General features: G+C 40.2%; 1 protein-coding gene across 1 annotated transcript; it reads left to right on the plus strand.

The window, feature by feature from the left end:
- Positions 1-518: 518 nt before the first annotated feature.
- On the plus strand, positions 519-26519 carry LOC148815103 (alpha-tectorin-like). Its single transcript, XM_088904968.1, has 24 exons — positions 519-541; positions 1109-1183; positions 2872-2895; positions 3820-3947; positions 4993-5271; positions 6092-6187; positions 7056-7209; positions 8762-9174; positions 9837-10413; positions 11365-11954; positions 12371-12941; positions 13478-14076; positions 14713-15268; positions 15822-16018; positions 16329-16727; positions 17961-18247; positions 18624-18892; positions 19747-19866; positions 20721-20905; positions 21472-21632; positions 22082-22330; positions 24489-24651; positions 24972-25071; positions 25540-26519. Exons 2-24 carry the CDS (start codon positions 1135-1137, stop codon positions 25635-25637), a joined length of 6264 nt encoding a protein of 2087 aa, XP_088761094.1. The 5' UTR covers positions 519-541; positions 1109-1134; the 3' UTR covers positions 25638-26519.
- Positions 26520-27912: the final 1393 nt, after the last annotated feature.

The following is a 27912-nucleotide window of genomic DNA, read 5'->3' on the forward strand; positions in this document are numbered from 1 at the left end:
CTTGGATTGTTTTGAGGTATAAGTACTTTAGCAGTTTTTCATTAGTAATGGACAAATTAGACATCCCGTTTTCAAAAGTCTTTCATTTCAACCATAACATTAACTACACGTCTTTTGAGTTTGAATCAGATTTTGCAGTTTGAGATCCATGCCACATTGCACTTTTTTCAATATTTTAAACAAACTGAAATCTCCAGTTTTATATTCTTTATCCACAGAATTAAAGACAAAGTAGAAGAAAGACTTAATGACTGACTAAATCCTAAGGTGCAATTATTTTAAGAAAAGATTTACAGCCTGTAATCATAATTACAGGAAATTATTTTCGTAAGAACTTTAGCTACTCTTGCATTTATTAAAACTACGAATGCATGTGGATAAACTGCTTTAACTTCTATTGTTCCAATAATTCATTGAGATTTCAGCAATGAGGAAGTCAAGGACTATACATTTTCCTGTAAATCCACACCCCTTATTGATTGCAGTTTTAAATCCCAGGTGAATACAGGCATCACCTTCAGAAGACAAAGTGCCTTGGCAGGTAAGGTGTTTAACTCTGTTCGTTAAATGATCAGATTAAAAAAAACAACTTTATATGATTTTCCATGAGGATCTTAATGTATTTGCAGTTCAGTGATTCAGGACGATCAGCATCATCGCCCAAAATACTAAATGGGTTTGTTCACTAGAATAACTGTACAGTAGATGCAACTTAAATTCATTAAATTCAACATTTTTTGACTAAGAGCAAGCTTGTATGTACAAAAAACTGTATGTTAATGAATAGTTTTAAGATAAATGCTGCCAAACATTTCTCCAGATATCTTTATATGCATAGAAATTGATTGGAATATATAGAAATAGTACATAACGTACCATTTCTGGTGGAATCCCAGCTTCATAATCATCACACTCTGTTATTAATCAATATGTCAGTGGATTAGCTTTTGTTCAAACAAAATGCACGAAGACACACATTCACTAGATTTCCTAATTCCTATAATTTTGTAGGAATAAAGAATGTGTTGTTTTCTTCGTCATGATTATACTGTATAGCTAAAAACATAAAGACGTTGCGTCTTCAGTTCTCTCCTACATGTCTTTGCAGGTGTCATTCTGAAGAGACGATTGAAGATGGGTAGAGTTCTGCTTGTCCTCGCAGCACTGCAGCTGCTGTGTTTGGGTAAGTTCCATTTTTAAAGGTTCAAATCCATTCTTGTAAAAAAATCCATAAGAACAGCATTTTTACCAGTATTCTTTTTAGAAGTCCCTAAAATAATTGTTTTTAGAGTCTGCAAAATACACAATTCTGTGACTGCATTCTTTGCAATAAATTCTTAACAGTTAACAATAAAATCTGCACAAGTGTTTTTAACTTGGAATTTCTCAATGTATTATAGACATGCACAAGAGTATTGACATCCATTTGCTGTACAGACAGCTAGTAGCAGCTGACTATACAACTTAACTTATAATTATAAAAAAGATTTATCGTTCCAGGATTTTATGTAGTCCAACAATTACAGCATCTACCAAAGAGTCATGCAAGTGAAGCCCAACCAGAATTGAAAACCTAAATACTGTGTCTCTGTCTTTAGTTATTAGGCTACAGATTAGGTAGTTTCCCAATGGCAATAACTGACACATTTCTTGGAAATTCAAGTTAAATTGTGACTAATTTTTCCTAGATGACATAAACACACAGAGAAGACACCGTGACATTAAATATTCCAATCTGGTCTTGTTCCCCTAGGTTTAAAATCTGATAGTATTATACCTTGACAAAAAACACTTGCTACCAAGACACCCAAGTATTAAACACCTCTATCCTATAACCAATTTTTTGATTTGCCAGCTCTCCACAGAATTTACCTTGGCATGACACTTGATATTTAAATGACAATTATATTTATAAACATTAGCCTGAAATAGTTGAACTAATTGTTTAGGAAAAAATTAGGGAGAAAGAAAGTGCTTTACAAAGTGATTAAAATCAAACAAGAGGATTCATTTAAAGAAAAAAGGAGCACAATGAATTACAAGCACAATTAAGTCCAAGGGATAGTTTGGAAAGGAAAGTTATAATGGAGGTTGACATAAATTTTAAAAAGTTCTGCCAGTATTCAGGAATAAAATAAATATTAAGAATGATGTAAAGTTTAGCCAGGGCAACAAGCGAAAACAATTCAATTCAAAACAGACAATGAAAAGGAAAGGGCTAAATGATAATTAAATCAGGTATTCACTAAATCAAAAACTTGATTCAGGTGGCAGGTGTTTATTAAAAGTATTAACTTAGAAGAGTTAAGTGTTGCTCATAATAATTCAAAAGGGCCTGAGGGTATCTTGTCAACTGTACAGTAAATAATCTCAGAAATCAGAGACAGCATTCAGAAGCCATTGTTGCAACTCTTACAACACCTTCCAATTGTCAATATTGTGCCCATTCACACAAAGGGTAAGAAAACTTATCTACTGATCTAAGAAAACTACTGAAAGTAATTATGGAACAAAAAGTCTGACTTGTATTACTGTACATATCAGATTATAGGACCAATTTTCTAAACTAGAAGAGTCTAGGCAAAAGTCATGATAGATTGAAAAAAGATCAGTCTTCCTTGGGAACTTGTTCTTTAATCAAGCAAGAACCATAACACATGACATATGATATGGTGTGTTTAGATTTAAGAAGTTTTTTTCAGATGTCCTTGCAGTTGAGCACAGATTTCAGAGCATCATTTTCAGGTTTTCTTATCACATGCGAGTATTGCCCCTGGCAACATCATGACACAAATCCATCCTAGCATAGGCATAATCTTATCATTCATGGTTTATCATTTCATTGTGTCTTATCATTTTTGTTTTTCACAGATGAGTTGGTCAAGGCTCAAACAGGTAACTATGAAATATGTTCAGTCTGAATTTTAGCTCATTCTAACATGTACCCTGACTCAGACGATAGAGAACAGTCTGTGTTTCTCATAAGGAATTGACTGTCTTTCTTTTCTTAAAGTGAGAACCCCCCATATACACACACCACAAATTAAGCAAACTATCCCATTTTTATAATTATATTTGTATTGAAAAGCTTTAATGGAAAAAATAAATCCATCCATTAAAAAAACACTTCAAAATGATACAAGTTCACAAAGGCTTATTTAATTTTTCCTTCCATAACAAGGCCAAAAACATATTGCCATCCACTGTAAGTGGATGACCCAGTTTATTGGTGGAGCTCCTTTTGATACTCCTACTGTATGTAAAACCCTGGCCAGAGCAGCTCATGAGCAGATCAAGTCTTTGGGTTAAGAGAGCAAACTAATGCCCACATCACCAAAGAGAAGACTGACTTGCTTATATTTTCAGATGTTCCAAATCCAAATTTCTTTTAATATAACGATGGAAAAGAATTTTCTTTGTTGACTAAATGTAATTTGAATTAGCAAATAACGAAGTTTAATGGTAAGGTCTGAAAATATTTTAATATACAGTATATATATTGTTGCATGTAATATAGTAATACAATTTATTCTCTGGGGCAATAGAGATTATTATGATTATTATTAGTGTGTGCCTTGAGTCTGTTGCTTGCCAAGGCTCTAGTGCCCCTGTAACCCCCAATGAATTGGATGAAGCAGTTAGAAAATGTATAAAAATCAGTGCAGTATGAAAATGTTAAAGTAGACATACAGATACTTATAAAATTAGGGACATACAGTATGTTAGAAATAATACATCATAGTGATGCAAATGTTAATCTATTGGCCAATGCAACAAATATTACCTCAGCCAATTGTTTCCAAAATATTCAATTCTCAGGACAATTCTACTCATTTGGGATCAACAATGGAGACGCAGTCTCCCCTCAGGTTGATGATGGAAGCTCTCCTGTAGTCTCCCTTGCTGTCAGCTTTCCCTTTTTTGGACAAATATACCGCCAGTTATACGTAAGTAGATCAGTGATTTATCTCAGTAATGAATAAACAACAAAGTGACTACTATTTACCAATTAACATTCTGAAAAAGTTTAAAAAGAAACAAAAAAAAACGGTTTTGATAATCACCTGAGAGGAATAATGTAGACATTTCTGAGTATTATTCTTAAATTAGGGATGAACACTAGATTGTGTGTTTTGCTGATGAAAAATGTCTCATAATCTAAAAAGCCTTATGCTGAAGTCCATTCTCAGGACTCCAAATAACGTTCAAGCCTTCTGTGCTCTGAGGCCTATGTGTTGCCATAGCACATTTGTTTGTGGAGAAGCATGGAACCTGGACTCAATTCTTGGGGTGCTATTGGCTTGGAGTTTCTATGTTCTCCCCATGTTTGCACGGGCTCCAGGTGCTCCAGTTTCCTGCCACAGTCTAAAGTTCTGGTACGAGTGTACATGTACATGTTTGTTGTCTGTGCTCTGTGACAGATTAGAGTCCCACCCAGTGTGTATTCTGACTAGAACCTGTTGTTTTCAGAGGCTATGGCTTCCTTGTGTATTAGAAAAGTGGTTAGGAAATGTATGGATGTTAGCATGTTGGCTCACTTACATTACTTGTTTCACAAAGAATGGGGATCAAATATGGGAGCCACTTGTACCTTGTACCTATTGCACTGGGATAGTAGTATACCTGGGTCGACTGACACAAGCTATCAAAGTTTTTCAAAGTGTCATCAAAGTGTTCTGGTCCTGCTAGGATCCTGCTAGGATCTGGGGTGTCACTCACACAGTCTCAATCTACTAGTACTTGTTATGGGAATGAAAGTAAATAAAATTCTATTTATGTATTACGCTAAATAAAATATAATCAAAAGCTTTTTTTAAAGGAATTCCTGTTTCTGTAATCTTGTCTAAAGTATTTCTAATATACAATTTATACAGCAAATTCATATGGAAATCCTTAAGTGTCTGACTTGAAATTTGGAGTCCGCTTAGGAAGTATCTACAGTAGGATGTTAAATCTGTGTTTATGATAGCATTTTCTCTTATTCTTTTTTAGGTGAACAACAATGGCTTCATAACATTTGACAGTCCCTCAAGTATCTATGTCCCCTTTCGATTTCCAGCCCGCTCAGGCACTGATATCATTGCACCATTCTGGACAGATCTTGACAACAGAAACAATGGGATCATCTCATACCGACAGATCACCTTTGGAAGTGTCCTTCAACAGGCTACACGTGACATCAACCAATACTTCCCTCAGTTCCAATTTACAGCCAGATGGGTTTTTATAGCAACTTGGGATAGAGTGGCCTACTACCCAACTAGTGGAACGGTGATTCTTTTTACATTAACAAATACATATCATTACAAAGAGAAGGAGACTATCGACACATTGGTGCAGACATATGTACAGTGTTTTGTAAATGTATTCACCCCCTTCCAGTGATTTTCCATTTTGTCTCAGTTACCAATGATGAGTACATATTCTTAAAAATGAATAATTTTAATGAGAATTTAAATGTTTAGACTGAACAGTTGTATGGAATTTTGGGGAATTTTCAAGGAATCGTGAAAGAAAATGTAACATTAAATGTTCTGAACTCTCTTAGCGTTTTAGTAACAGGCAGCAGAAATAAAATTATTATTGGTCAGAGTGCAGTGTGGTGCATCCTTGAAGAGCAGGGGTGAACAATCCTGTTTATTTTTTATAAATTCTATTTACTAATTTTATTTAATTGAATTAATTAGAATCAGAATGCTAGATAGCAACCTCAATTATCATTTGCTTGCTGGTTTACTCACTTCAGCTTCATTATTTGCAACATCTAGTGTATTATCTCAATTCCTTGGATGCACCCTCTCTGAAATCTCTGCTTCTTTTCCAACGTTGTTTTCACGTTTACTGTCCACCACTCCTTTTCCCTCATCCGCTTTTACCCGAGGACACTCCATCATCTTTTAGAACTATTGGTTGGCATGGTGGTGCAATGATTAGCGTTGTTGCCTCGTACTCCTGGGGATCTGGGCTCAATTCTGAATCTGGGGTACTGTGTGTTCTCCCTCTGTACTCATGGGTTTTCTGAAATGACTGAAATTTCAAATACATTTGGAGTTACTTCATATGTTAAAAGTCATGATCCTTTTTCTTTTAGGAAACTACATTCCAGGTCGTTCTTATCTCAGATGGAACATATTCATTCGTTCTCATGAATTATGGAATTATAGCAGCAACTGGTAGAGGTGTGGAGGTGAGTACATCTTTTGGAGGTGTTTTGTTTATATAAAGGTTGTAATCACAACCTTTTGTGGGTGCTCCTGAATCTGTGTAAGGATTTTAAGATTGTGGATTTCAGACCTAAACATATTCTGATGGTCTTGCTGATATGATCACATTGAGGTCGTAATAAAATTTCATACTTTGCTTTGGTCTATTTCATTCTCTTTCAGATTATATACCACACTGAATTGGTTGAGCTTAGAGCAAGAAATAACTGATTAAAAAAAATTGGATGAAAATGAAATCAGCATGTCATTTAGCTATTTGTGTGTGTAGTATGTCTCTGTTCTTATTGCATCTCACAGTGGAATCTCCATTGTAAGAGGTTTTTGTATTTCCCTCCCTTCCTTGTGAGTGAGGGACTTGCTGTCAGAGATATTATATCTGCAAGAGCCACCATGTGGCTTTTCAGTGTCGTCTAAAGTGGGAGATCATGGCCTACATATCACCAGGACCTATATGACATTTGTCTCTGGTGCTTTTATTGAGCTCACGTGAAAAACAACATCTCAGACATCTAAGACAACATCCTGTAGGTCACCTGCAGCTTAGTTGACTAGGGTAGGGCTTTAATTGTATTCTTTCTAGAAGAGCCACAATGGAGAATCTTTTTGTAGTAGTGATGTGGACTGTTTGTAATATTTTAATCTGCTGGTTCTTATACAGGATGACTCTTTTCCGGGACCCATGGTCTAAATAATTCACATTGTGAAGTTTCTGGCCATTAGCTCTGAGAGGCCACTCTTCTGTTCATTATGGCTTAATAATACATAATCTTCTTGAAATGCTTGATCAATTTATAGACAATTATATTATTCCTGCATTTCCCTCTCCTTCAGGCTGGATATGACACAAGAACCTCAGACCACCATTTTCTCATCCCTGGATCTTTTGAAAGCAACATTACCAATCTGATGCACACCAGCAACGTCAATGTTCTGGGACGCTGGGCATTTCATACTGATTCTGGAAACACCGGCTGCATGTTTAATGGTAGTGTATCTTAGCACTATATTTATGATAATGATGATAATCATAGTGCTGACAGTGGTGGGACTTTATGTAGAAATGAACAAGTAATAGGTTGATTCCATGCTGAAAAGAGAAGAAAGAAAACACAACGTTTTAGCCATGGTGCCTTCTTCAGGTGTGAGAAAGACAAGGCAATTAGCAAAGGTAATGTAGCGGAAGAACAAAAGCTGGGAGAGAGGAGGAGCAGGGGATCAACAGATTGGCCAATCAGACAGAGTGGCCAATCAGGTACTGTGAGGTCAGAATAGGTGTGAAATGAAACCAACAATGAATAGAGAGAATTTAGAAGAAAATGAGTCTGTCATTGAAAGAAGGGGAAAGGTGTGATCCTAGCTGCAGGATAATTGTGGTTTCTGTAGTCTTTCTGATGTGGGAGTTAGGAAAACCATCTTTGAGAGCACAGACAGAGAGATTAGTGTGATCATGACCATCAGAGGTGAAATGAGAAACAATAAGCTTGGAGAAATCTTTCATATTCACAGCCCTAACATGTTCTCCGAAGCTGTCTCAGAGTTTCCTTCCTGTTTCCCCAATGTAGATGGCTGGGTATTTACTACAAGAGATACAGCAAATAAGGTTTCTGGAGGTACAGGATGTCATCTGAGTGATCCGGAATTGTCCTGAGGGGCCTTGAATGAGTGTGGTGTTAGATGTGTACTTGCAGGTGATACAGCGAGCTCGGTTGCAAGGGAAAGTGCCTGGATGATTGCTGAGAGCGGTCAAGGGAGCTGTGAACAAGAAGGTTACGCAGATTAGGTGGTTGGCGATATGAGATGATGGGGTGGTCAGAAAAGAGGGCCCCATTGGAGGGATCATCCTGTAGGATGGAAAAGTTGTCTTTAATAGTCCTGGGGATAGGAAGTGTGTTGGGGAGGTAGGGAAGCACCAAAGGAATGCAGTTGTTACGGTGGGAGTTCCTGATTGAGTTGATGGTCCGAGGACTGTTTTTGGCTTAGGCAAGGGCCCTGTCAATAACACTGTTAGGGTATCCTCTGCTGATGAAAAAAAGAGTACATTTTGAGGGCTTCTTTCTGGAAATTGATGTTGTCGCTGCAGAGTCGTCATAGCCGAAGGAACTGTGAAAAAGGGAGAGAGTTTTTAGTGTGTTTGGGGTGAAATGGGCTATACAGGAGATAGCTGTGTGAATCAGTGGGTTTGTAATAGACCGAAGTAGAGAGTCGGGGGTAGTTAATGGAGAAGTTGATGTCTAGAAACGGAAGAGTAGTGGAAGATATGTTAACTGTATATTTGAGGGACGGGTGGAAGTTGGTGTAGTGATGCAGAAAGTGCTCAGGCATGTGGTGGCATACATCAATGTATCACTTGTAGAGGTCAGGGACAAAGCCAGTGTAGGAAGCGAAGAAGCGTTCTTCTACCCAGCCGACAAAAATATTGGCATAACTTGGTCCCATTCTGGTGCCCATTTCTGTGGAAATGATCGTGCTTACAATAAATTGTAAAAGGAATACATAAATGACATGTTGAGGTAAAAACAAGCTTTATTTCTTTAAAGGCAATCCGGTGCAGGTGGGAGACAGCTTTTGGAGTGACAGTACATGCCAGAGTAAGTGCACCTGTGTGAGCAGTGGCAATCTGAGATGCCAAACTCAGCCGTGTGGCTTCGACCAGGTGTGCCAGGTCTCCACTTTCCAGTACTCCTGCCAGACTGTGCAGAGAAGGACCTGCACCATTGCAGGGGACCCCCACTACTACACCTTCGACGGCACACTCTTTCACTTCCAGGGCACCTGCACATACGTTCTCTCCCAGACCTGTGGCAGCAGAGCCCAGGGGTTAGCGCCTTACCGCGTGGAGGGCAAGAACGAAAACCGCGGGAGCACGGTGGTGGCTTGGACAAAGCTCGTGCGGATTATTGTCTACGGAGAGGAGATTGAGCTGGTGAAGGGCAACACAGCTCAGGCCAAGGTTTGTGCTGGGTAACCAAAATATAAAAAATGGACATTTATGAATTTCTGAAGAGACTGATTCCTTTGCTTTAATTAAGTGCTTGTAGTTTTCAATTTTACTCGATAAACACAACAGTAATAAAATAACCATGATTTAAAGCAAATTGAAATCAGTGCTATTATTTAATCCGTTATTTTGGGGGGCTGACTTCACATCAATGCTACAATTTTAAATTGTTCACTTCCTTTCCTACAGTATGTACAGTACAGTATGTGCAAAGCACCCAATCCTAACAACTCTGTAGGGACTGTAATGCATTTTGAAGCAGTACATTTAGAGCAGAACAGCACATTAAAAAACATTTTAAGATCATTTAAGTTATTAACCATATCAATTTAAGAATTAATTGTCATGTCTGTAGATATGTCACTCTTGTGATGGGGATATTATTCATTGTTCTTTGAATTGATTTACAGGAGTGAACTAAACTAAATTTATGAGACAAGGATGCCAACAATGGAATACAGTTTTTTTTCAATTGCTTGTAAATTTTGCCTTTTGCACCTTTGAAAGACCTTTCAGTGTCTCCTAAAGTGAAAAAAAAAGAGAAAACCTGTACTTTTGAGCTGAACGTATCGCAATTTCTGATGTCACTGTTTCCTATGTTTATGCATCTACAGGTGAACGGCAGCTTTGCCACAGCTCCTTTCTCTCTGCACAATGGGACTGTCCGTATCTATCAGACTGGATTCTCTCTGGCAGTCAGCACTGACTTTGGCTTGACAGTGGCATATGACGGCTACAGCTACGTTACCATCAGTGTGCCATATGACTACCTCAATGCCACCTGTGGCCTCTGTGGCACCTTCAATAACAACCCTGCAGACGATTTTCTCTCCTCTTCTGGCAGCGTCCTCAGCTCCGATGTCAACTTTGCCAACAGCTGGCAGGTGTACAGTGATAGTGAACCAGGCTGTCAGCCTCCTTGTGTGGGGGCATCTTGTGCAGTGTGCCAGCCACAACAACGAACGCTCTTTTCCAGCATTTCCCACTGTGGCATACTGGAAAACCCTGTGGGAGCCTTCAATGTCTGCCATTCCAGGCTGCCCCCCAGCTCTTTCGTGGAAAGCTGTGTCTATGACTTATGTGTGGGTGGAGGATACCAGCCTATCTTGTGCCAGGCACTGAATGTATACGCTACGCAATGCCAACAGGAAGGACTCCATCCTGGTCAATGGAGAAGACAAGGATTCTGTGGTAGGAGCATTGTCTTTGATTAAATTCAAAGTAAAAAATGTCTTAAAAATCATACATGTACTTCCCCTCATGCTTAAGGATCATTCAAGTTCACATCACATATTCCTTTCAGGTGTCACTGTACTGCAAGATTTAGTTGACATCTGTCTCATTTATCACCGTTTGTTTGTGTGAACTGTTTTTCTGCTCCAGTATGCTGTGGAATGATCAAATAGAAATATAGAACATGCTTCATTTTTTTCAGATACTGTACCTACAGGTTAATGTACTTTTACTGCTGTTTGACCAGTTAGCACATGTGAACAACACGCCCACGTACAAAAAACCCAATGTGTGAGGGAAGGCATCGTGAAAGAAAAGTGAAACTAATACTTTCACAAAAAGAAATTAACCATAATTTCAGAATTTTAAACTTTTTATGATAATAAAATTAATTAATTTAATTAATTAAATGCAAAAAATACAACAAAAACAACATTGCAAAGTTATTCTGACGATGATACAGTATAGATGTCATTTTATATTTAAAGGCAGTAAAAGGATTGTACACAATTAAAACCAGCCTGGCAACTAACTGTAGAAATCTATTCTTATCAAGTCAGGACAAAAGACAATTTCCTCTATGTTTTTTTTTATCTTATCGGAGTCAGGCACTGAATTTTTTTATCAAAATCTAAATAAAAAACTCATATAAAAAAACTGTCAGAAAAATAGTCTGCATTGGACCCATTAACATCCAAAGTAATACTACTGATTTGCTGTAACACACAAGAAAAAGCTAAAGCACAAAAACAGATTCACGACCTACTGTATGTGTTTAAAAGGGTGTGTAATGCTGTATTTTAAAAGTGTGTTCATTACAGTATTTCATAACTGACAATCAAATTTAGTTTAATTACCAATGGAAAAAAATGATCTGTCTAATCTCTTGTTTGTTTGAATTCTTTCCAGAAATCACTTGCCCTGCCAACAGCCACTTTGAACCTCAGGGCACAGGATGTCCTGCTACATGCGCTGACCCTCAAGCGCCATCCCACTGCCCTCTGCCCTCTCAGGAGAGCTGTATATGTGACACAGGGTTTGTTCTGAGTGCAGGGACGTGCGTTCCTGCGGCCCAGTGTGGATGCACCTTTGAGGGGCGGTACTACAGTTTCGGCCAGACCGCGCTGTTGGGTGAGGATTGCGGCCGCAGGTGCACATGCCAAAATGGTCAGATGAGCTGCCAGGCTCATGCGTGTGGCCCCCAGGAGGCCTGCCGCATTGAGAATGGTGAGCGCGGCTGCTACCCCCTGAGCTATAACATGTGCTGGGTGGAAGGGGCCAGGCGGTACCGCACTTTTGACGGGCTGACATTCGAGTACCCTGGAGCCTGTAGCCTGACCCTGTCCAAGGTGATGGGGCAGTCCTCCTTGCGCCGCTTCCTGGTGACTGCTAAGAAGGTACCCAGGGGCACACCGGGAGTTGACTTTGCCCGAATCCTGAGATTTGAGACCAGTGGTGTGGAGATTTCCATTGAAATGGGACCAAATCCCATTGTACAGGTTAGTGCTTAGACCTTTGCTTTTGATTTTCATTTGTATTAGCATTTGTTTTCAATTTCCAGATACAAATTATTTGCTTCCTTTAATTCCTCACGTTGCCATTACGCCTGGAAATTTGCTGAAAACGTACAGTTCCTACGAAGGAAAGTATATTTTCGATCACACAGCCACACTGTTCCTCAAATGTGAGGCTTTCATAGTAAGCAGAGACCATACTGTACCACAAGATGCTTCAAGGGTCCCTAGAGAATCAAACATAGTACTGTCTGTGAATGAATACAACATCTAGTGCAGTTGATATATAGTAGATACAGAAAGAAAGGAAAAACAACAGTTGAACACATTTCATACTCATTTGATATGCTGTGAGTCCTGTTAGCCAGTTTGTCACAAGCTGTATTCTCTCACATTTCCAGGTGGGTGAACAGAATACCAGCCTGCCTTTCAGAAGAGAGGCAGAAGGGGTCCAGGTGTACTTGGCCAGTTTGAGCCGGGTGGTAGTACAGACTGACTTTGGTGTCCGCATGGAAGCTGACTGGCCTCACCTGGTGAGGTTGACAGTTCCCAGCACTTACAATGGGACACTTGGAGGGCTCTGCGGGAACGACAACGGATATGTCGGGGATGAGTTTTGGACTCCTGATGGTTCATTTGCAAATGACTCCCAGTCCTTTGGAGACAGCTGGCGGGATGGGAGCCTGTCTGCCTACTGTGTGGAGAACTTGCCCAACATCTCAGTACGCAGTGGAGGCAACAGCAGCCAGTACCTCTCCGGTCAGTTCTGTGGTATAATGGCTCTGCCCCAAGGGCCTTTTGGCCAGTGCCAGGGCAGGTTCAATCCGAGCGAGAGGATTGACAACTGCGCGAGGGATATGTATCGGCAAGGGGGAGCCAGTGAGGTGCTGTGTGAAGCCCTGCGCAATTATGCTCTGCTGTGTCAACAGAATGGCATTGCCATCTCCCACTGGAGGAACCTCACAAACTGTCGTAAGTATTTACTGTGTCTGGCTGTTTGCCCAATTGGCACATGAGCGCTCTTATAAAAGTTCGCTCTATAGGCAGGTGTATAAATAGCAAGAGGTAATAAGATTTGGCTGGAAAATTTTGTATGGAGCTTCCACCCATTAAATGTGTGCCAAATATGAAAATATGGAATAAAAAATATGAAAATAATCATTAGAACTAAACATTTGCTATAGGACGTTTATGATCGACATGGATTTAGAGAAGGCAGTTCGTGCTTAATGAACTTGATTGAGTTCTTCATAAATTTGGAAAATCATTCATAAAAATGTACTTTACCTAGCTTCTTTTCAAAGGTTCAGTTCGGGTTATAGTACAATTTTGTCAAACATCTTTATGGGAAAAGAGATTTTTCTCTTGTCCATATGTCACATACTATACCTTTTACCATATTTACTGTATGTTTAACTAAATGGACTATCTTCAGAAAATAGTGTTTTTACAGGCTAATAGTAGAAGGTCTTGTCACACAACTTCTCATTCACTTCTTTCCCTGCCAGAAATAAACTGTCCACCTCACAGCCACTACGAGCTTTGTGAGACCTCCTGCCCGGCTGCTTGCCCGTCGCTCTCCTTCCCTTTCACCTGCCAGGGAACTTGCCAAGAGGGATGCCAGTGTGACAATGGCTTCATCTTAAGCAACGGCCAGTGTGTGTCTCCCATTGACTGTGGCTGTCAATATCAGGGTCGGTACTACCGGGGCGGGCAGAGCTTCTGGGATGGAGACGGGTGCCACAACTTTTGCCAGTGCAACGGAACCACAGGGAATGTCCAATGCTCACCGGCTTCCTGTGGGGAACTGGAATCCTGCCGTATCGTAGGAGGTGATTATGGCTGCCACCCTGAGCCCCATGGCACTTGTGTTGCTGCTGGAGATCCACACTACCTGACCTTCGACGGAAGAGCCTTTGACTTTCAGGGAACGTGTGACTATGTGCTGGCGACGCTCTGCAACTCTTCAACAGGGCTACCAAACTTTCAGATTGAGGCACGCAATGAGAGGTGGCAAGGACTTACAGTATCTGTTACCTCAGACGTGTTCGTACAGGTCTACGGGAACGTGGTGCACATCTCTCGAGGGTGGAGTGGGACAGTGGAGGTAATGGATCACTCACATTCATTCAACACCTTCACTATTAGTTTTGCACTTAGCTTTTCTCTGATTCATTTATCCGGCCCATGGGATTTCCATTATATTTCATGATAAATATGTTACAAGAGCTGTCATAGTGTTTGCTGCCTGAGGGAATAAGTTCCCAAGGTTTGTGGATGCAGGCAGTCCAGGGAATCAGGCCACCAAGTTGTGGATATTAAAACTGCCTGGGGAATCAGGCAGCCAAGGAATTAGGACACAACCTGCCCAGGGAATCAGGTCGCTAAAGTGTCGGGGAAACAGGCTGCCTGGAGAATGAAGCTGCTGACTTGTGGAGCTAAGAGCTGCCTAAGGAAGCAACCGGGCTTCACCACTGGGCCAATGTTGATAAGTTGTTGCTTTTGGGTTCAGCCATGTATGGAAGATGAGTGAAGAGCTGCTTGCCAGATTGCACAAAAAGCCACTGGTCTAGTAGTGAATCAAGCTTTTAATAGGAATACTAGTATAAAAAGAATGAATAGTTTGGATTAAGGAGTGATACATTAAAATAGCTAATAAATAAATCTTAAAATACAACTTAACACACATTGATTTCAAAGTGGCACTCATTATAATCCCTACTTATTTTGTTTTTCTCCTCAGGTTGATGATGTGACTAAGAATCTCCCAATTCTCCTGCAAAGGGGTCAAGTGTCTGTTTATCAGAGTGGCATTTACACCTTCGTCAGTGTTGACTTCGGCTTGACTGTCAGCTACGATGGCAACAGTGTTGTCTCTATCACCCTGCCTCCACGTTTCAGAGGGCGCACCTGCGGTCTGTGCGGCAACTTCAACGGCCAGCCAACAGATGACTTTGTCACCCGCTCGGGGGCCCTGGCGCCAACTCCCTTCGACTTTGGCTCAAGCTGGAAGACAGCCAGCAACCGCAGCTGCAGCGATGGCTGTGGTAACTCATGCCCAGCATGCCCTGATGATAGAGTGGCCCGGTCGCACTGTGAGGTTATTCAGGCCAGCAATGGGCCCCTGGCTTTCTGCCACTCCACCGTCAGCCCAAACACATACTTCAACGACTGTGTTTTCGATGTCTGCCTCTCCGGAAACCGTAATGATGTCTTGTGCAGGGCCGTCCAGGCATATGTTGGTGCCTGCCAGGCAGCAAATGTCAGAGCGCTCCCCTGGAGGCAAGGCACACCATGTGGTAAGGGCAAGCTTACTCATAGTACAGGCTTTGCATGTTGGACACCTTGTGAAGTGTCTTCTGTTTGACTGTTAGAGAGGCTTGAAAGAGGTTTTTAAAAGGGATGCTGTACTCCTTATTAATTTAAATTATGAGGTGACTGAGTGGGTAACTGAATGGTTCAATTTTACTATGAATATTGTGATCTACCACCATATAATCAAAGAAATAAGCTATCTGGCAGTACCTTCTTTATTTTTCTATTACATCACAAAGGTCATTCAAGAGCAATACAGTTTTTTTTTGACAGAATGCATTTCAGTAAGATGTCACTTTATGGCATAAGCAGTTATAAAATTAAAAGAGCTTTCAACATTTTTTATATTTCTTCAGTTGTAGGAGCCTAAACTCCTAAACTGGAATATGATCAAACAAACATAAATGCACAGTATAGGACATTCTAATAAGGAAAACATAGTGGGCAGTATTAATAAAGACAAACTGTCCGTGAGCTCTTTAAATGACCAAAGAATAATTCAGAAACAAAGCATTGTGTGCATTTTTACCTTTGCAGCTATCTCCTGTCCGGCACACAGCCATTATGAGATGTGTGGCACCGAGTGCGGACAGACCTGTGCTGGCACAATCGATGCGCACTGCGATCAGACCTGCTCAGAGGGCTGTTTCTGCGATCAGGGTTTTTTCAGAAGTGGAGATCGCTGTGTCCCTGTGGAGGAATGTGGCTGCCAATATGATGGATTTTACTACAATGTGAGTACAATTAGAAATTTAGATATACTGTAGGCTGTTTGTCTGGCACCAAAGTTTACAGGGGCAGTATTTTTTTTTGGAATATTTCTTTGACATTTAATTACCATGTGCTTGTCATTATAGCCTACATAAAAGCTGTGACAAAATATTCAGTCTACCCTACATCTTCCTTCTATTCTTGGCATGCACAGAACAAAGTGTAGGTAGTGTGTTGGAGGAATCACTTTATTTTTACTCACTAATACATCTCAAACTTTTTTGATGCTTTATCTTGGCTGAGATTTCAGTTTTTCTTAAATTGCCTGCCCAGGTTGGGGAAACGTTCTGGACACCAGGATGTTCACAGCGGTGCATGTGTCACGCCCACCAAGACTTGCGCTGTGTGGCAGCCAGCTGCACGCCCAAGCAGGAGTGTACCATTCGGAGAGGTCAGCTGGGGTGCTTTGACCTCCTGTCTACCTGCACAGTTACAGGAGACCCACATTACTTCACCTTTGATGGGGCCGTGGCTCACTTCCAGGGCACCTGCTCGTATGAGATCTCCAGGACCTGCGGCAATGTGACCTCTGGAGACAGTGCCTTCCGTGTTGTCGCCAAAAATCGCCATCACGGGAGCACGCTGGTCTCTTTTGTTTCTGCTGTGGACATCTGGCTTTCTGAGGGAGGACAGGAGACACACATTTCCATTGGGACGAGTAGAAGTGTGCAGGTACTGTATATAATAACATAAGAAGTGTCAAAAAAAGGATATTTGGGGCATATAGTGTATTTGGTTATTCAAAACCTAACCACGTGTAAAAAAGTACTTTCTTTTCTTAGGATAGTTTTTCACTGTTAATTTTAAAATAATAGCATTTACCTTAGAGCTTAAAGCAATGTATTACAGTATTATTATATTAATGGTATTACAGAGTATTACAAAAGTGAAATTAAACTGACTCAAAACAGAAGCTTTTAGATGATAAAAGATAAACACCTGTGTTTTAAATGATTATTTCACTCAAATGTTTACCAACAAAGATGTAGATATTGTGTCAGGCTGAGCAAACACAAAGTATCATATGAAATAATATTAACATAGAGTTACACGTAGTATAGTCATTACTGGAATCACTTCAAATAAACCCGGGGTTGATTCTACTTAAGGAAACAATGGATTTTATTCATAAGTCGTTAACCAAACTCTTACAGTAATTTCTAGAGAAACTGTTTATAAGTTATTTGAACCAAGGATCTAATCTAACCTTTTCATAAATTAAATGCTTCAGAATCATGACTGCCCAAACATTTGAATACTGTCACAACCTAACTGTAATTATGCAGGAGAACAATTCTTATTTTAATTATTAAAGAGTTGCTATTGTTATGGAAACAATAGCAACTCTAGCAATTAGAGAATTGTACATGGCAGTATAAAGGAGTATAAAGTTAGGTTTTGTTTGACTTGCTACACATCTAGAAACAGCAGTTCTGGATGCAAAGATATCATATGATATGGTATATTTTAGATAACGTTTACTTAGATAACTAAATTTTGAAAAACCCTGAAAGGAATTGATACATGACAGCTCAGTGGGCTGCCTTAGAATCCACAGTGTGACATGAATCATAAAAAAAGAGGTGGAAACAATGGGAAAGTGCATTTATCACTGAGAACAGCAGTCTGGTGTAAACGAATGTACACAACGATTTTGGAAGCTGATAGCCTGGTTTCTTTCACAAAACCAATGATTCCAATCTTCAGATCAATCAGCAACTACTAGCTAAATAAGCTAGACTGGCTAAGTGCCCCCCTGTCATTTGTTAACATTGCACTGCTCTTTCTGCATCTTTAAATTATTTGTGCATATGGAATGGATACTTGTAGCCATTTATATCTAATGTGTTCAGGGATCTAAGACAGCAATTGTGTCTTATTTCTCTTTCTTTTTAATCATCTAAGGTGAACAACAGGGCAATCTCCATTCCTTCTGCCATTGGGTCTGTTGCTCAAGTGTCCTGGGACAGGGACTTTGTGGTGGTAAACGCCTCGAATGCCCTGGAAGTACACTTCAATGGGAGGAGCACCCTGTTCGTCAGGCTTGGGCAGAGTCACCGCAGCTCTGTGTGCGGGATGTGTGGGAATTTCAACGGAGATCCAGCAGATGACAAAGATCTGCCTAATGGATTGCCTGCAGGGAGCGATGAAGAATTTGGCAATGGGTGGATATCAGACACTAGCTCCCCAGGGTGAGATAACGGGAGTTCTTTCAAACTTTGGGAGCTGAGGAGCCATTTAAAAAGAAGTAAAATGTTCAGCCTTGCAAATAATAGGGATTTTACATACTAAGCTCTGTATCCTTATAGTTTCCAGAAATCCCAGTAATCACCGCCTTTTTATTGTAAAAACTTAAGAACTGTGACTTTTTTCAGTTTTGTCAAAATGTTATAATACTGTTGGTAGTTGGTTAGTTATGCTCCTGTAATTAAGTAAAAATTTATGAAATATCACAAGCAAGATATAAGTAAAAACCTATAGTAAGTTAGCTGGCAGGTCTCCAGAAGAGGTTTTCCATGTATTTCATATTTACCAGTGTGTATCGTCTTTCCTGTCTGTGTGTCCCAGCTGTGGGGCACGTGTTAGGAGTGGAGCTCAGGGCTGTCCATTCCAGCAAGAGTACGCCGAGCTCTGCAGCATCATCAGCAACACCACAGGCCCCTTCGCAGAGTGTCACATCCACGTCGATCCTGAGCCATACGTCAGCGCCTGTGTGTATGACCTGTGTCTCTACACCCCCGTCAATGGAATGTTTTGCTCTGCTGTCAGTTCCTACGAGGCTGCCTGCGACATCCTGGGTCTTGATATTCCTGAGTGGCGCCCAAGTGTCCAGTGCCGTAAGTCAAACCTTTCCTCTGCTTTGGGCTATTATTATTCACATAAGCTGGATACAGTACGTAAAATAAAATGTTTAAGGCTGTATTGCTGCTTGTAGGATAGATAGGTTTAATAAATGATTAAAGGGAGGTTAAAATTAAGTTTAGGAAACTGCTACTGTCAAAACTCCTGTTTGGGTATGTAAGCAACAGGAATAGCTTTACTAAATTTTGGAGTGCATTGGAATACTTGAAACTCAAACGCATTCCATTCCTAAAGCCAATCACTCATTGCTTCCATCTAAGAAAGTATATTCATCAGACTCTGTCTCCCTAACATTTTATATAAAGGCTATGATAACTTTGTTCATTTGTTCATTTTGTCACCCTTCTTGGTGCAGCCTTGGTCTTGCATCGGTTAACGGATCATAGTTAATTAATCACGAATGACGTTTTTCATTTCTGTGTTACATACTGTATTAAATGTGAAAATGTGACAGAAACATAACCCAAATTCTCTTCATCTGATATGGGAGCTCCATTTCAACAGTGCTAAAGATGTATTCATACAGTATGGCATTAAAAAAATCTCAATCCCAGCACTATCTCGATGTTATAGGGCCATTTGGATTTCTGGATAACAATCTGTGTTCTTTATGACTTTCTGCAGTATTTTTTCAGTTTTACCAAATTGTAATTATTTTATGAAACCTTGCTTAATTAATAAATAATAAATAGCAATGTGTGGTTCATAGTTAAAAGACATACTATTGTACAGTGCTCTACTGTATTATGTACTGTAGTTAACGATGGTGTTCTGTTAGTAGGTAGATAAGTGTGTTGACTTTCTGTGGTGTTCTGCTGCTGTGTTCCAGCCCTGACAGACCCCTGTGAGCAGCTACACTGTACTGATCAGGAGTGGTGTGGGGAGAAGGATGGAGTCTATGGCTGCTTCTGTAATGAGGACCATGAACGCCCAAATGTCAACAACTATGGTATTTTCTTCATATCCTAACACTGCTGGTGGTTTCTTACATGATTTATTCATTTTGGACACCAAGGTTAAAAATTAAGTATATAATTATACACATTCAAAATCTGAAGATGGGCCTAACCACAGTCTGTGAGATAACACCAGAGCACCTGAAAAAACCCATATTAACATGAGGAGAACATACAAACCTAATGCTACTAGCTTCCCAGATATTGAAATCAGGACCCCAAAACTGCAAGGCTGTAATACTAACCCCTGTGCTACCGTGCTGCCCAACATTTAGTATATTGTTTACAATTTTAGTCAATCCAATGGAGAAAGGTCAAATGAAGTATATTGCTAGGATTAAAAGAATTCTCTGCATCAAAGGGTTAAATTTACTGAATCATTATAGTCTTGCAAAGAGTCTAAGACATTGTATCATTACAAGGGGAAACCTGTGACACCTGAGCCAGAGGACACAAGTAGACAAAAAATGAAAGAAATTGAACAGAACAAGAGACACTTCTTAACACAAAGGGTTATGGAAGTCTGGAACAAGCTTCCCAAACATGCTATTGTAGCAGATATATGCCTTTGGATCAATGATCTTCTAGTTACCAAATGAACAATATGGGTCTCTTTTGTAAACCTTTCTTAAATTATATTCTCTTATTGTTTAAGTAAATTTTGAAAGGTACAGTATGCAATCACAGCTATTCTTTGCACTATGATATGCATTCTGATATGTGTGGCTGGTTCCCTTATAATATATTGCACAGTTCCACTTGAAGTTCCTACAGTTCTAAATAAGGTTAAGCTCTAAATTGTCAATAGTCCTAGACTGAACCTGATCTAAGGTGTTTCCTCTTGCAGACGCTCAGGAGACTTGTTTCAGCAGCTCAGGCATAATGTCACTGTCCAGATGCCTGCTGTTTGAAGAAGGATTCCCTCCCCACATTTTGCATCTCAATGATCCCAACTGCACTGGGACTGTCATCAATGGTCGGGTGGAATTTCTCTTTGACAATGACAATCACACCTGTGGAACATCCCTAACGGTAAAGTAACTGCTCCTACAGTTGAATGCAAGCTAGCAGTTCTAGCTAAGATTTTATTTTTTCTATATATCTTTATTTAGTACCACTATTGCACAGAATTATATGCATCAGGTGCCAAGTATATTATTTTGCCCTTTTCACCCTGCAAGAGAATTACAGTATATTAGATTTTAAATTATCAAGGCACTTGTCATTATCCAGTATATACATGTTATACATCTGTTTCAATATTAGTTCCCCCAACGATAACATGACATCAGTTTTGACATTTCATATTCATTTTATTAGAAGTGCTAGCTACTATATTTCAACCTGTTTAAAGTGTGTATGATAATTTTGAAATTACACATTTGAGAACATCTAACACGTGCTTCAACTGTTTAACCCATTCAATGCTTACATAAACCTCATTAGGAGATGCAATATTATTTTTCCCCAGCTGATAATTTCCTTTATTAGGATCCACATCATATTAGCTTTAAGGTATGGCACAGACTCATATTGGTTCACTTACAGTACATACTGTACTGTATCGTCCTACTTTCCCTTGTTTGGCTCCTCTGCAGACAAACGGCACACACTTCATCTACAACAACTCCATCCAAGGGGCCATTGACTCCAGTGGTGGGGTCATCAGTCGGACAAAGCAAATAGACCTGAAGTTCAGCTGCGTGTACCTACTGTCTGAGACCATGTCTATGCCCATTGGCATTCATCCATTGGAGAGGTAGGCTGAGCTCTGTCAGTCTGACTGAACAGGAATTCAAATCTGACTATGAGCAAGAGGATCACTAAAAATAAATATATTTACTTCTGTGAAAAACAATCTGGGCAATATTACATAGAATGTTACATGTTTTTCATTCTGCATATGTTATAATACAGTAAATAATAATAATATAGTATATAATTCGTTCTGCTGTAATTCTCCCAAGTTACATAGTTTTTGAGATTTTATCTGTCCTTTTAATTTTATGGACAATTTTTTACTTTTTATCGATTTATGGAAATGAAGGAAATCTCAATTTCGCTAGGAATACAGAGGTAAATATTCTTACTGGTATTGTAATCAATGGTTTTGGCTTTATTTAAAAAAGACAGGTAGTGTCATGTGTATATTTTAACAGCAAATGCTTGTTATTGGTGTTGGACCAAAACACTTGTGCTTCTTAACAGCATTGTGAGGAAGAACCTACCTTCAGGCATTGGGACCTACCAGGTGCGCTTGGTTCCTTACCAAGATTCACAGTTCAGTCATCCTTTCACGGGGTCTCAAGTGGACCTAGAGCTCAACCAGAGGGTTTATATTGGAGTTTTTGTGAGTGGAGTGGATGACCGGCAGTTCTCCAGTGTCCTTGAGTCCTGTTGGGCAACTCCTGTGAATGACCCATCTTACAGCATTCGATGGAACCTCATTACCCATGAGTAAGTTTTGTTCCTAACTGTTTTACCATGTTGGATGTATATTCCCAATACAGATAAATACAGGCTATTATTATTTATTTTAGACTTAGTGTATGGATATGACATTCCACATTGCCAGCTATGTTAGCAATAACGTATGAGAGATCAAGCCATATCCTCACGAATGAACTGCTCCATTTTTCATCAACATTCATCAAGATTTTATTGCCACCTATGCTCTATAATGAGCAGTGCCGATTATGGATATAAATGCAAGGTTTTCTTTGTCAATAACCAGAAGAGTTATAATAATATATACAGTATAGTATATACTGTATAGAGAATTACGGCTTTTATGTTCTGCTCCTTTATATGAAGACAGATATTGCACATTACATCTGCCTATTCCTTTCCAATATTTTCTATGTTGTCACGGACGTCCAAAGGGACTCACCGTGGGGAGCAGGAGAGCGGAAAAAGACCCATATGCGTAGCGGCGAGATGGGAAAAAGGCCCGGGCTCATAGTGCAAAGAGTTCAGGAATGCCGTATAGAAACCTATGCCCTCAGGGAGCGGACGTGGGGCGCCCTGGTGCTAGGCGGGTCTCAGGACATCCGAACGTCAATGCTGAGCCAGGACAGAGTGCAAGACCCGGAAATAAATAGCCCAAGGGAAAGAGAGGGACAGGAAGGACAGCAGACCGGAAACCAGGGACAGGTCAGAGAAGGAGCGCCCTCTGGCTGCAGAGGGCGTGACAGTACCCCCCCCTTCATGGGCGGCTCCCGACGCCCATACAAATAAATGAGCTGCCCAGCACTGGGGGGAGGAAAAACCTCATTTAACTGAAAGGAAACCTCCGGGAATCCACGGCTGAGAGCTACCCCTTCCTCCGGGGTATAAACCTTTATTGGGTGGAGGAAGGGGGGGTAGAGAAGAGCTCCGGAGACTTAAACAAAAAAGTACACAAGCACAAACACAGACAAAAACCTGGGAAAGACCAGGGAGACAAACCACACAAAACAGATAGGAACCAAAAACAGGTAGGAACCAAAGTTCCGAGACACAGGGAGCAGGGGGGAACAAAAAGGAGGGGAAACCAGGAAGAAAAAAAAATTAAAACAAAAGGCAAAAAACAAGAAAAAACAGCAAAAAACCCCGGGGAAAAATACCGCAGACTGGGCAATGGGCACGTTCACATTCTAACGCTGATATCGGAGTGGACAACCTGAGGAAAGCCAGACTGAAGTCCGCTCACAGACACAGATGCCCGGAGTAATATCCAGCGAAAAGAATGGAGGAACGGCAGAAAGCTTACCATTCTATCACTGATATCGGAGTGAGCAAGACCAGGAAGAGCCAGGCACGAAAACCCGCTCCAGACACAGAAGCTCGGAGTGATATCCAGTAATAAGAATAGGAAAGCCAGCTCAACATTCAATCACTGATATCGGAGTGATCTACCCGAGGAAAGCCAGGTGCAGGACCAGCTCACAGGCACGGAAGATCGGAGTGATATCCAGCGATTAGAATAGAGGAACTGAAAAAAAAAACAGCCCAGAGAACAAGAAAAAGAAAAAAAAAACTGCGGCAAGACAAAAAAAAAACGCCGCTCGCGGGGTCAGTAGGTGGCTCAGCATTCTGTCACGGACGTCCAAAGGGACTCACCGTGGGGAGCAAGAGAGCGGAAAAAGACCCATATGCGTAGCGGCGAGACGGGAAAAAGGCCCGGGCTCATAGTGCAAAGAGTTCAGGAATGCCGTATAGAAACCTATGCCCTCAGGGAGCGGACGTGGGGCGCCCTGGTGCTAGGCGGGTCTCAGGACATCCGAACGTCAATGCTGAGCCAGGACAGAGTGCAAGACCCGGAAATAAATAGCCCAAGGGAAAGAGAGGGACAGGAAGGACAGCAGACCGGAAACCAGGGACAGGTCAGAGAAGGAGCGCCCTCTGGCTGCAGAGGGCGTGACATATGTCACATGTTGTAAAATAGTAGGAGTATTCAGGAGCTCTGAAGCCACCATTGTGCAGGTGTTTTATAGGGAAATGTGATAATAATGTCAAGTACTGTAAGTTGTAGAGCTTCACTTGTTCTCTAACTAAAAAAACAAGAACTTTTCTGTATCATGAAGCACAGTGTTTTCCTCTACACTGTGTTTACACTGAATGCTCTGTGCTCCAGGTGCCCCAGCTCTAATGACCAGACAGTGGAGATCATCCAGAACGGTGTCTCCACCACCAGCCGGTTCTCCTTCCAGATGTTTGAATTCATAGGAAACACCTCCATGATCTTCCTGCACTGCCAGGTCAAGCTCTGCATACTTGCAGGAAATGACTGCTCTGCGGTAAGTAGAGCTCAAAACAAGCAGAAAAAAGTGTTCACCGGTATCTTACAGGTTATTTGTTTTGCTGTTCTGACATTCACCTTAAGAAAGTAAATCTTTCACATACCAACAAAATATTTTTTAAAACAGGTGTACAAGTTAGTGGTTCACAGACAATTAAGTCAGGGGTAATTTTTGGAGAAACTCTGTGGTTTCGAAGATGAGATAGAGTGCATCAATTCAGCTTGTGAACTACATGAAATTAAAGCAACAATACATGGAAAACAAATGAAAAAAGATGCATCAACTAAACCTTTTTAATTTTTGTTCTGATTCAATAGCACTGTTACCCAGGATACCATCGCAGAGTGGCCAGGGCTGTGAATTTCCATGATGGCACCTCAATTTCTATGGGTCCTCTGACTTGGTCACAACGATCAGGTACAAAATGACCATTCAGTATATGTAGTGTGGAGGAGTAAAGATGTTTCACTTTGCGTAGTTTCATAGTTAAGGCTTTCTTTAATGACGATCATAAAAGAAATGTTTGGCAAGCCAAAGAGAACTTTGTGACACCAGGGAAACTATGGGAAATGGAAAGCAAACAGTAATTCTGAGAGGTACATTTCTTTACACAGACAACACTTGGAAGAAAGACAACACTTGGAATTTTCCCACTTTGCTCAGTCCTCAGTCTATTTTTTCAAACCTTACTCGGAAGACTTATTGATCTGTTCATGTCTTACAAGGAAAATGTCAATTTTTACCACCTATTGAGCTCATGTGTCCCATATTGACTAAGACAAAGCCCAAAAATGAATATGTTTTGTGGAATAAACAACTTTGAAATGCCTGAATTTTAATCCAGCGTGAGTGTTTGACTGACCTGATTAATCTGTCCTGTTCTAGAGTTCCGAAAAGTTCGATCTGTGACGGATGGCTCGTCTGCTGTCTGTCCCAGCCTGCTTCTGCTGCTGTGTGTCATTGGTACTATGCTAATGGGATAGATATCAGGGACCTTTCAAATTCAAAGAGTAAATCTAGATTTTCAGGGATAGGTGTATAGGGGACACACTGCTACAACCTTTTCATATCATTTTGCCAGTTGAATGTTTTGCATACAGTAGTACAGAAAGAGCAAGTCACTAGTAATAAAATTAGTATAGCTTTGCAATACAAGGGAGGTAGGAAGAGTGCTCTTTAATTTAAAGAAAAGCAATTTTAGTGGAGGACAACTACAATATATTAATATTAATCAAACTAGCCTCCAGCAGGCAACCCATTTGGAATAAACAGTAAAATGCAAATTAGTAGGTGATTCAGCTTATTCACAATATACAGTCTAGAATCCTCTGTTTTGTTATGATCATTTGATGAAATCTGTACACATAATTTGTAATACTTTGTAATGCATACCTTGTAGTCTGTTCCAGCCTAACAGACAAACGTCAGCATTGAGTTTAAAGGTTTTTCTGTGGTCCAAGAGAGTGGCACTATTGTATTGAAGAAGAAAGAAAGTATTTTATTTGCTCTTGAGTTTTATTAAGTGAAATTGTTATTTTCTATTTTTTCTAAGGAACAATGATGAAGACACCCATAATATTGTAAAATGGTAAATATAATGGTACTGGTAAATTCTTATTTTTTATTTGATCATTGTGGTGGTGTTTATAAAGAAAAGACTATGTGAATCAAAATATATCAATTATACTGTACTGTATACCACATTCATTTAAATTATAATTGCTAATAAAAATCAATGTTAGGAAGGATTTGAAATAGACATTTAAATTTCAGAATATGGGAGAAAAGCTTGAGTTTATACTATATTGTCAAAAGTAGATTGCATCTGAATGATTAATGCTAATAAAACTAAATGCTTGTATAAAGTTGTTTATTTTCATTTCAGCTGTGATTCTAGTTATGCCAGTAGATAGAAACAGAAAATAAAACTGTCTTCTAATGTGTAGGTCTAGATTCAGTTTTGGTTTTGATAGCAAGCACACACAGCTTTGTGTCATCCTCAGTTGAGAATTTACAAAGGTACTGTATAAATAATACGGGATTTGGCCATTTCATTTATTTTACTTCTACAACTGTAACACTGGGCTGTCCAGTTCAAGGACCAAACTGTGTCCTGTTTTCTTTTCCCGGGATTTCTCCCTCTTGGCCCCTGTTCTACTTGGACCCCGGTCTGTCTGGCATCCTACCACTGGTTCAGACAGCAGGTGTTCTACAGTTTTCTCTAATTGAATGTCTGCCTTTCCTTCTGCCTCTATTACTTGCATCCAACACAGCTCATCACCTTGATGCCATTGGCCCTGGTCTCTCTCCACCCTTGTTGCTCCTGTTGCCATCTCCATGGTGTCAGGTATTTAGATGTCCTATCTCCAGCTCACCCAGGAGGAATTCAAGAGCCATCTGCAATTAACCCAACGTTTGCCCTCCCCCTGGCATCCAACACAGCCCAATACCCTTGGTGTCTTTGGCTATTGTGTCCTTGCTCTTAGCTCCTAGCTCCTCTTCCTTGTCCAGCATTCTACCCTACCAACTGCTGCAGCTGCAACAGTTTAGCTGACTCTTGCTCTCTTTCTCAATATCAGAAATTCCAAACCAGTCCGTGTCCTTGATTAATTCCTTTTTATTCCGGTCTATTCTTCTTACTGATTCTTTCCAACAATAACTTCAGATGATCTAAAACACCATATTAACAGGAATTACACCTTGCTTCATTTGTTGATATCGGACTGCTTGAAAGTATTTTCAGTTATTGTTTTCCAACATCAATTATTCATCTTTGAGCAACTCTTTCTTCAACTGCTGTTGCAAAGGAACTTAGGAGTGCTTCATTCACTATTAAAGTTCTTCTGAGTGGAGTTCAATTTCCCATACACTTCTGTACATGACCAAAGAGGATCTCCCACCAGGTTGCTGCTATCCAAAAAGGAAAATGTTATGACTGTAAGCTGGATCCTCTCCCACTTTTGCAATTTTCAAAGAAAAGTCCTGTTTTTCTGCAGAATAATTCCCAGGCCATTCACTTCAAACAAGTCCTGCCTTCTTTGGCTGCCATCAACATGTTCCTGATCAGATACCAAGCAACTCGGTCACTGGTGTTCAGAAGCATGCCATATAAGTCCTGCTCGGCATTTCATACAGTCAGACTTTTCCAAATTGCAGAATGATTCTTCCATTGGCTTAGGTACAGTATAGGTTAACTAAATATTCTCTTCCATATGAACAAGTAATAGGTTTATTCCATGCTGAAAAAAAGAAGAAAAA

The sequence above is a fragment of the Atractosteus spatula genome, chromosome 25 (genome assembly GCF_055471065.1).
Source record: "Atractosteus spatula isolate fAtrSpa1 chromosome 25, fAtrSpa1.hap1, whole genome shotgun sequence".
NCBI classification, from domain to species: domain Eukaryota; kingdom Metazoa; phylum Chordata; class Actinopteri; order Semionotiformes; family Lepisosteidae; genus Atractosteus; species Atractosteus spatula.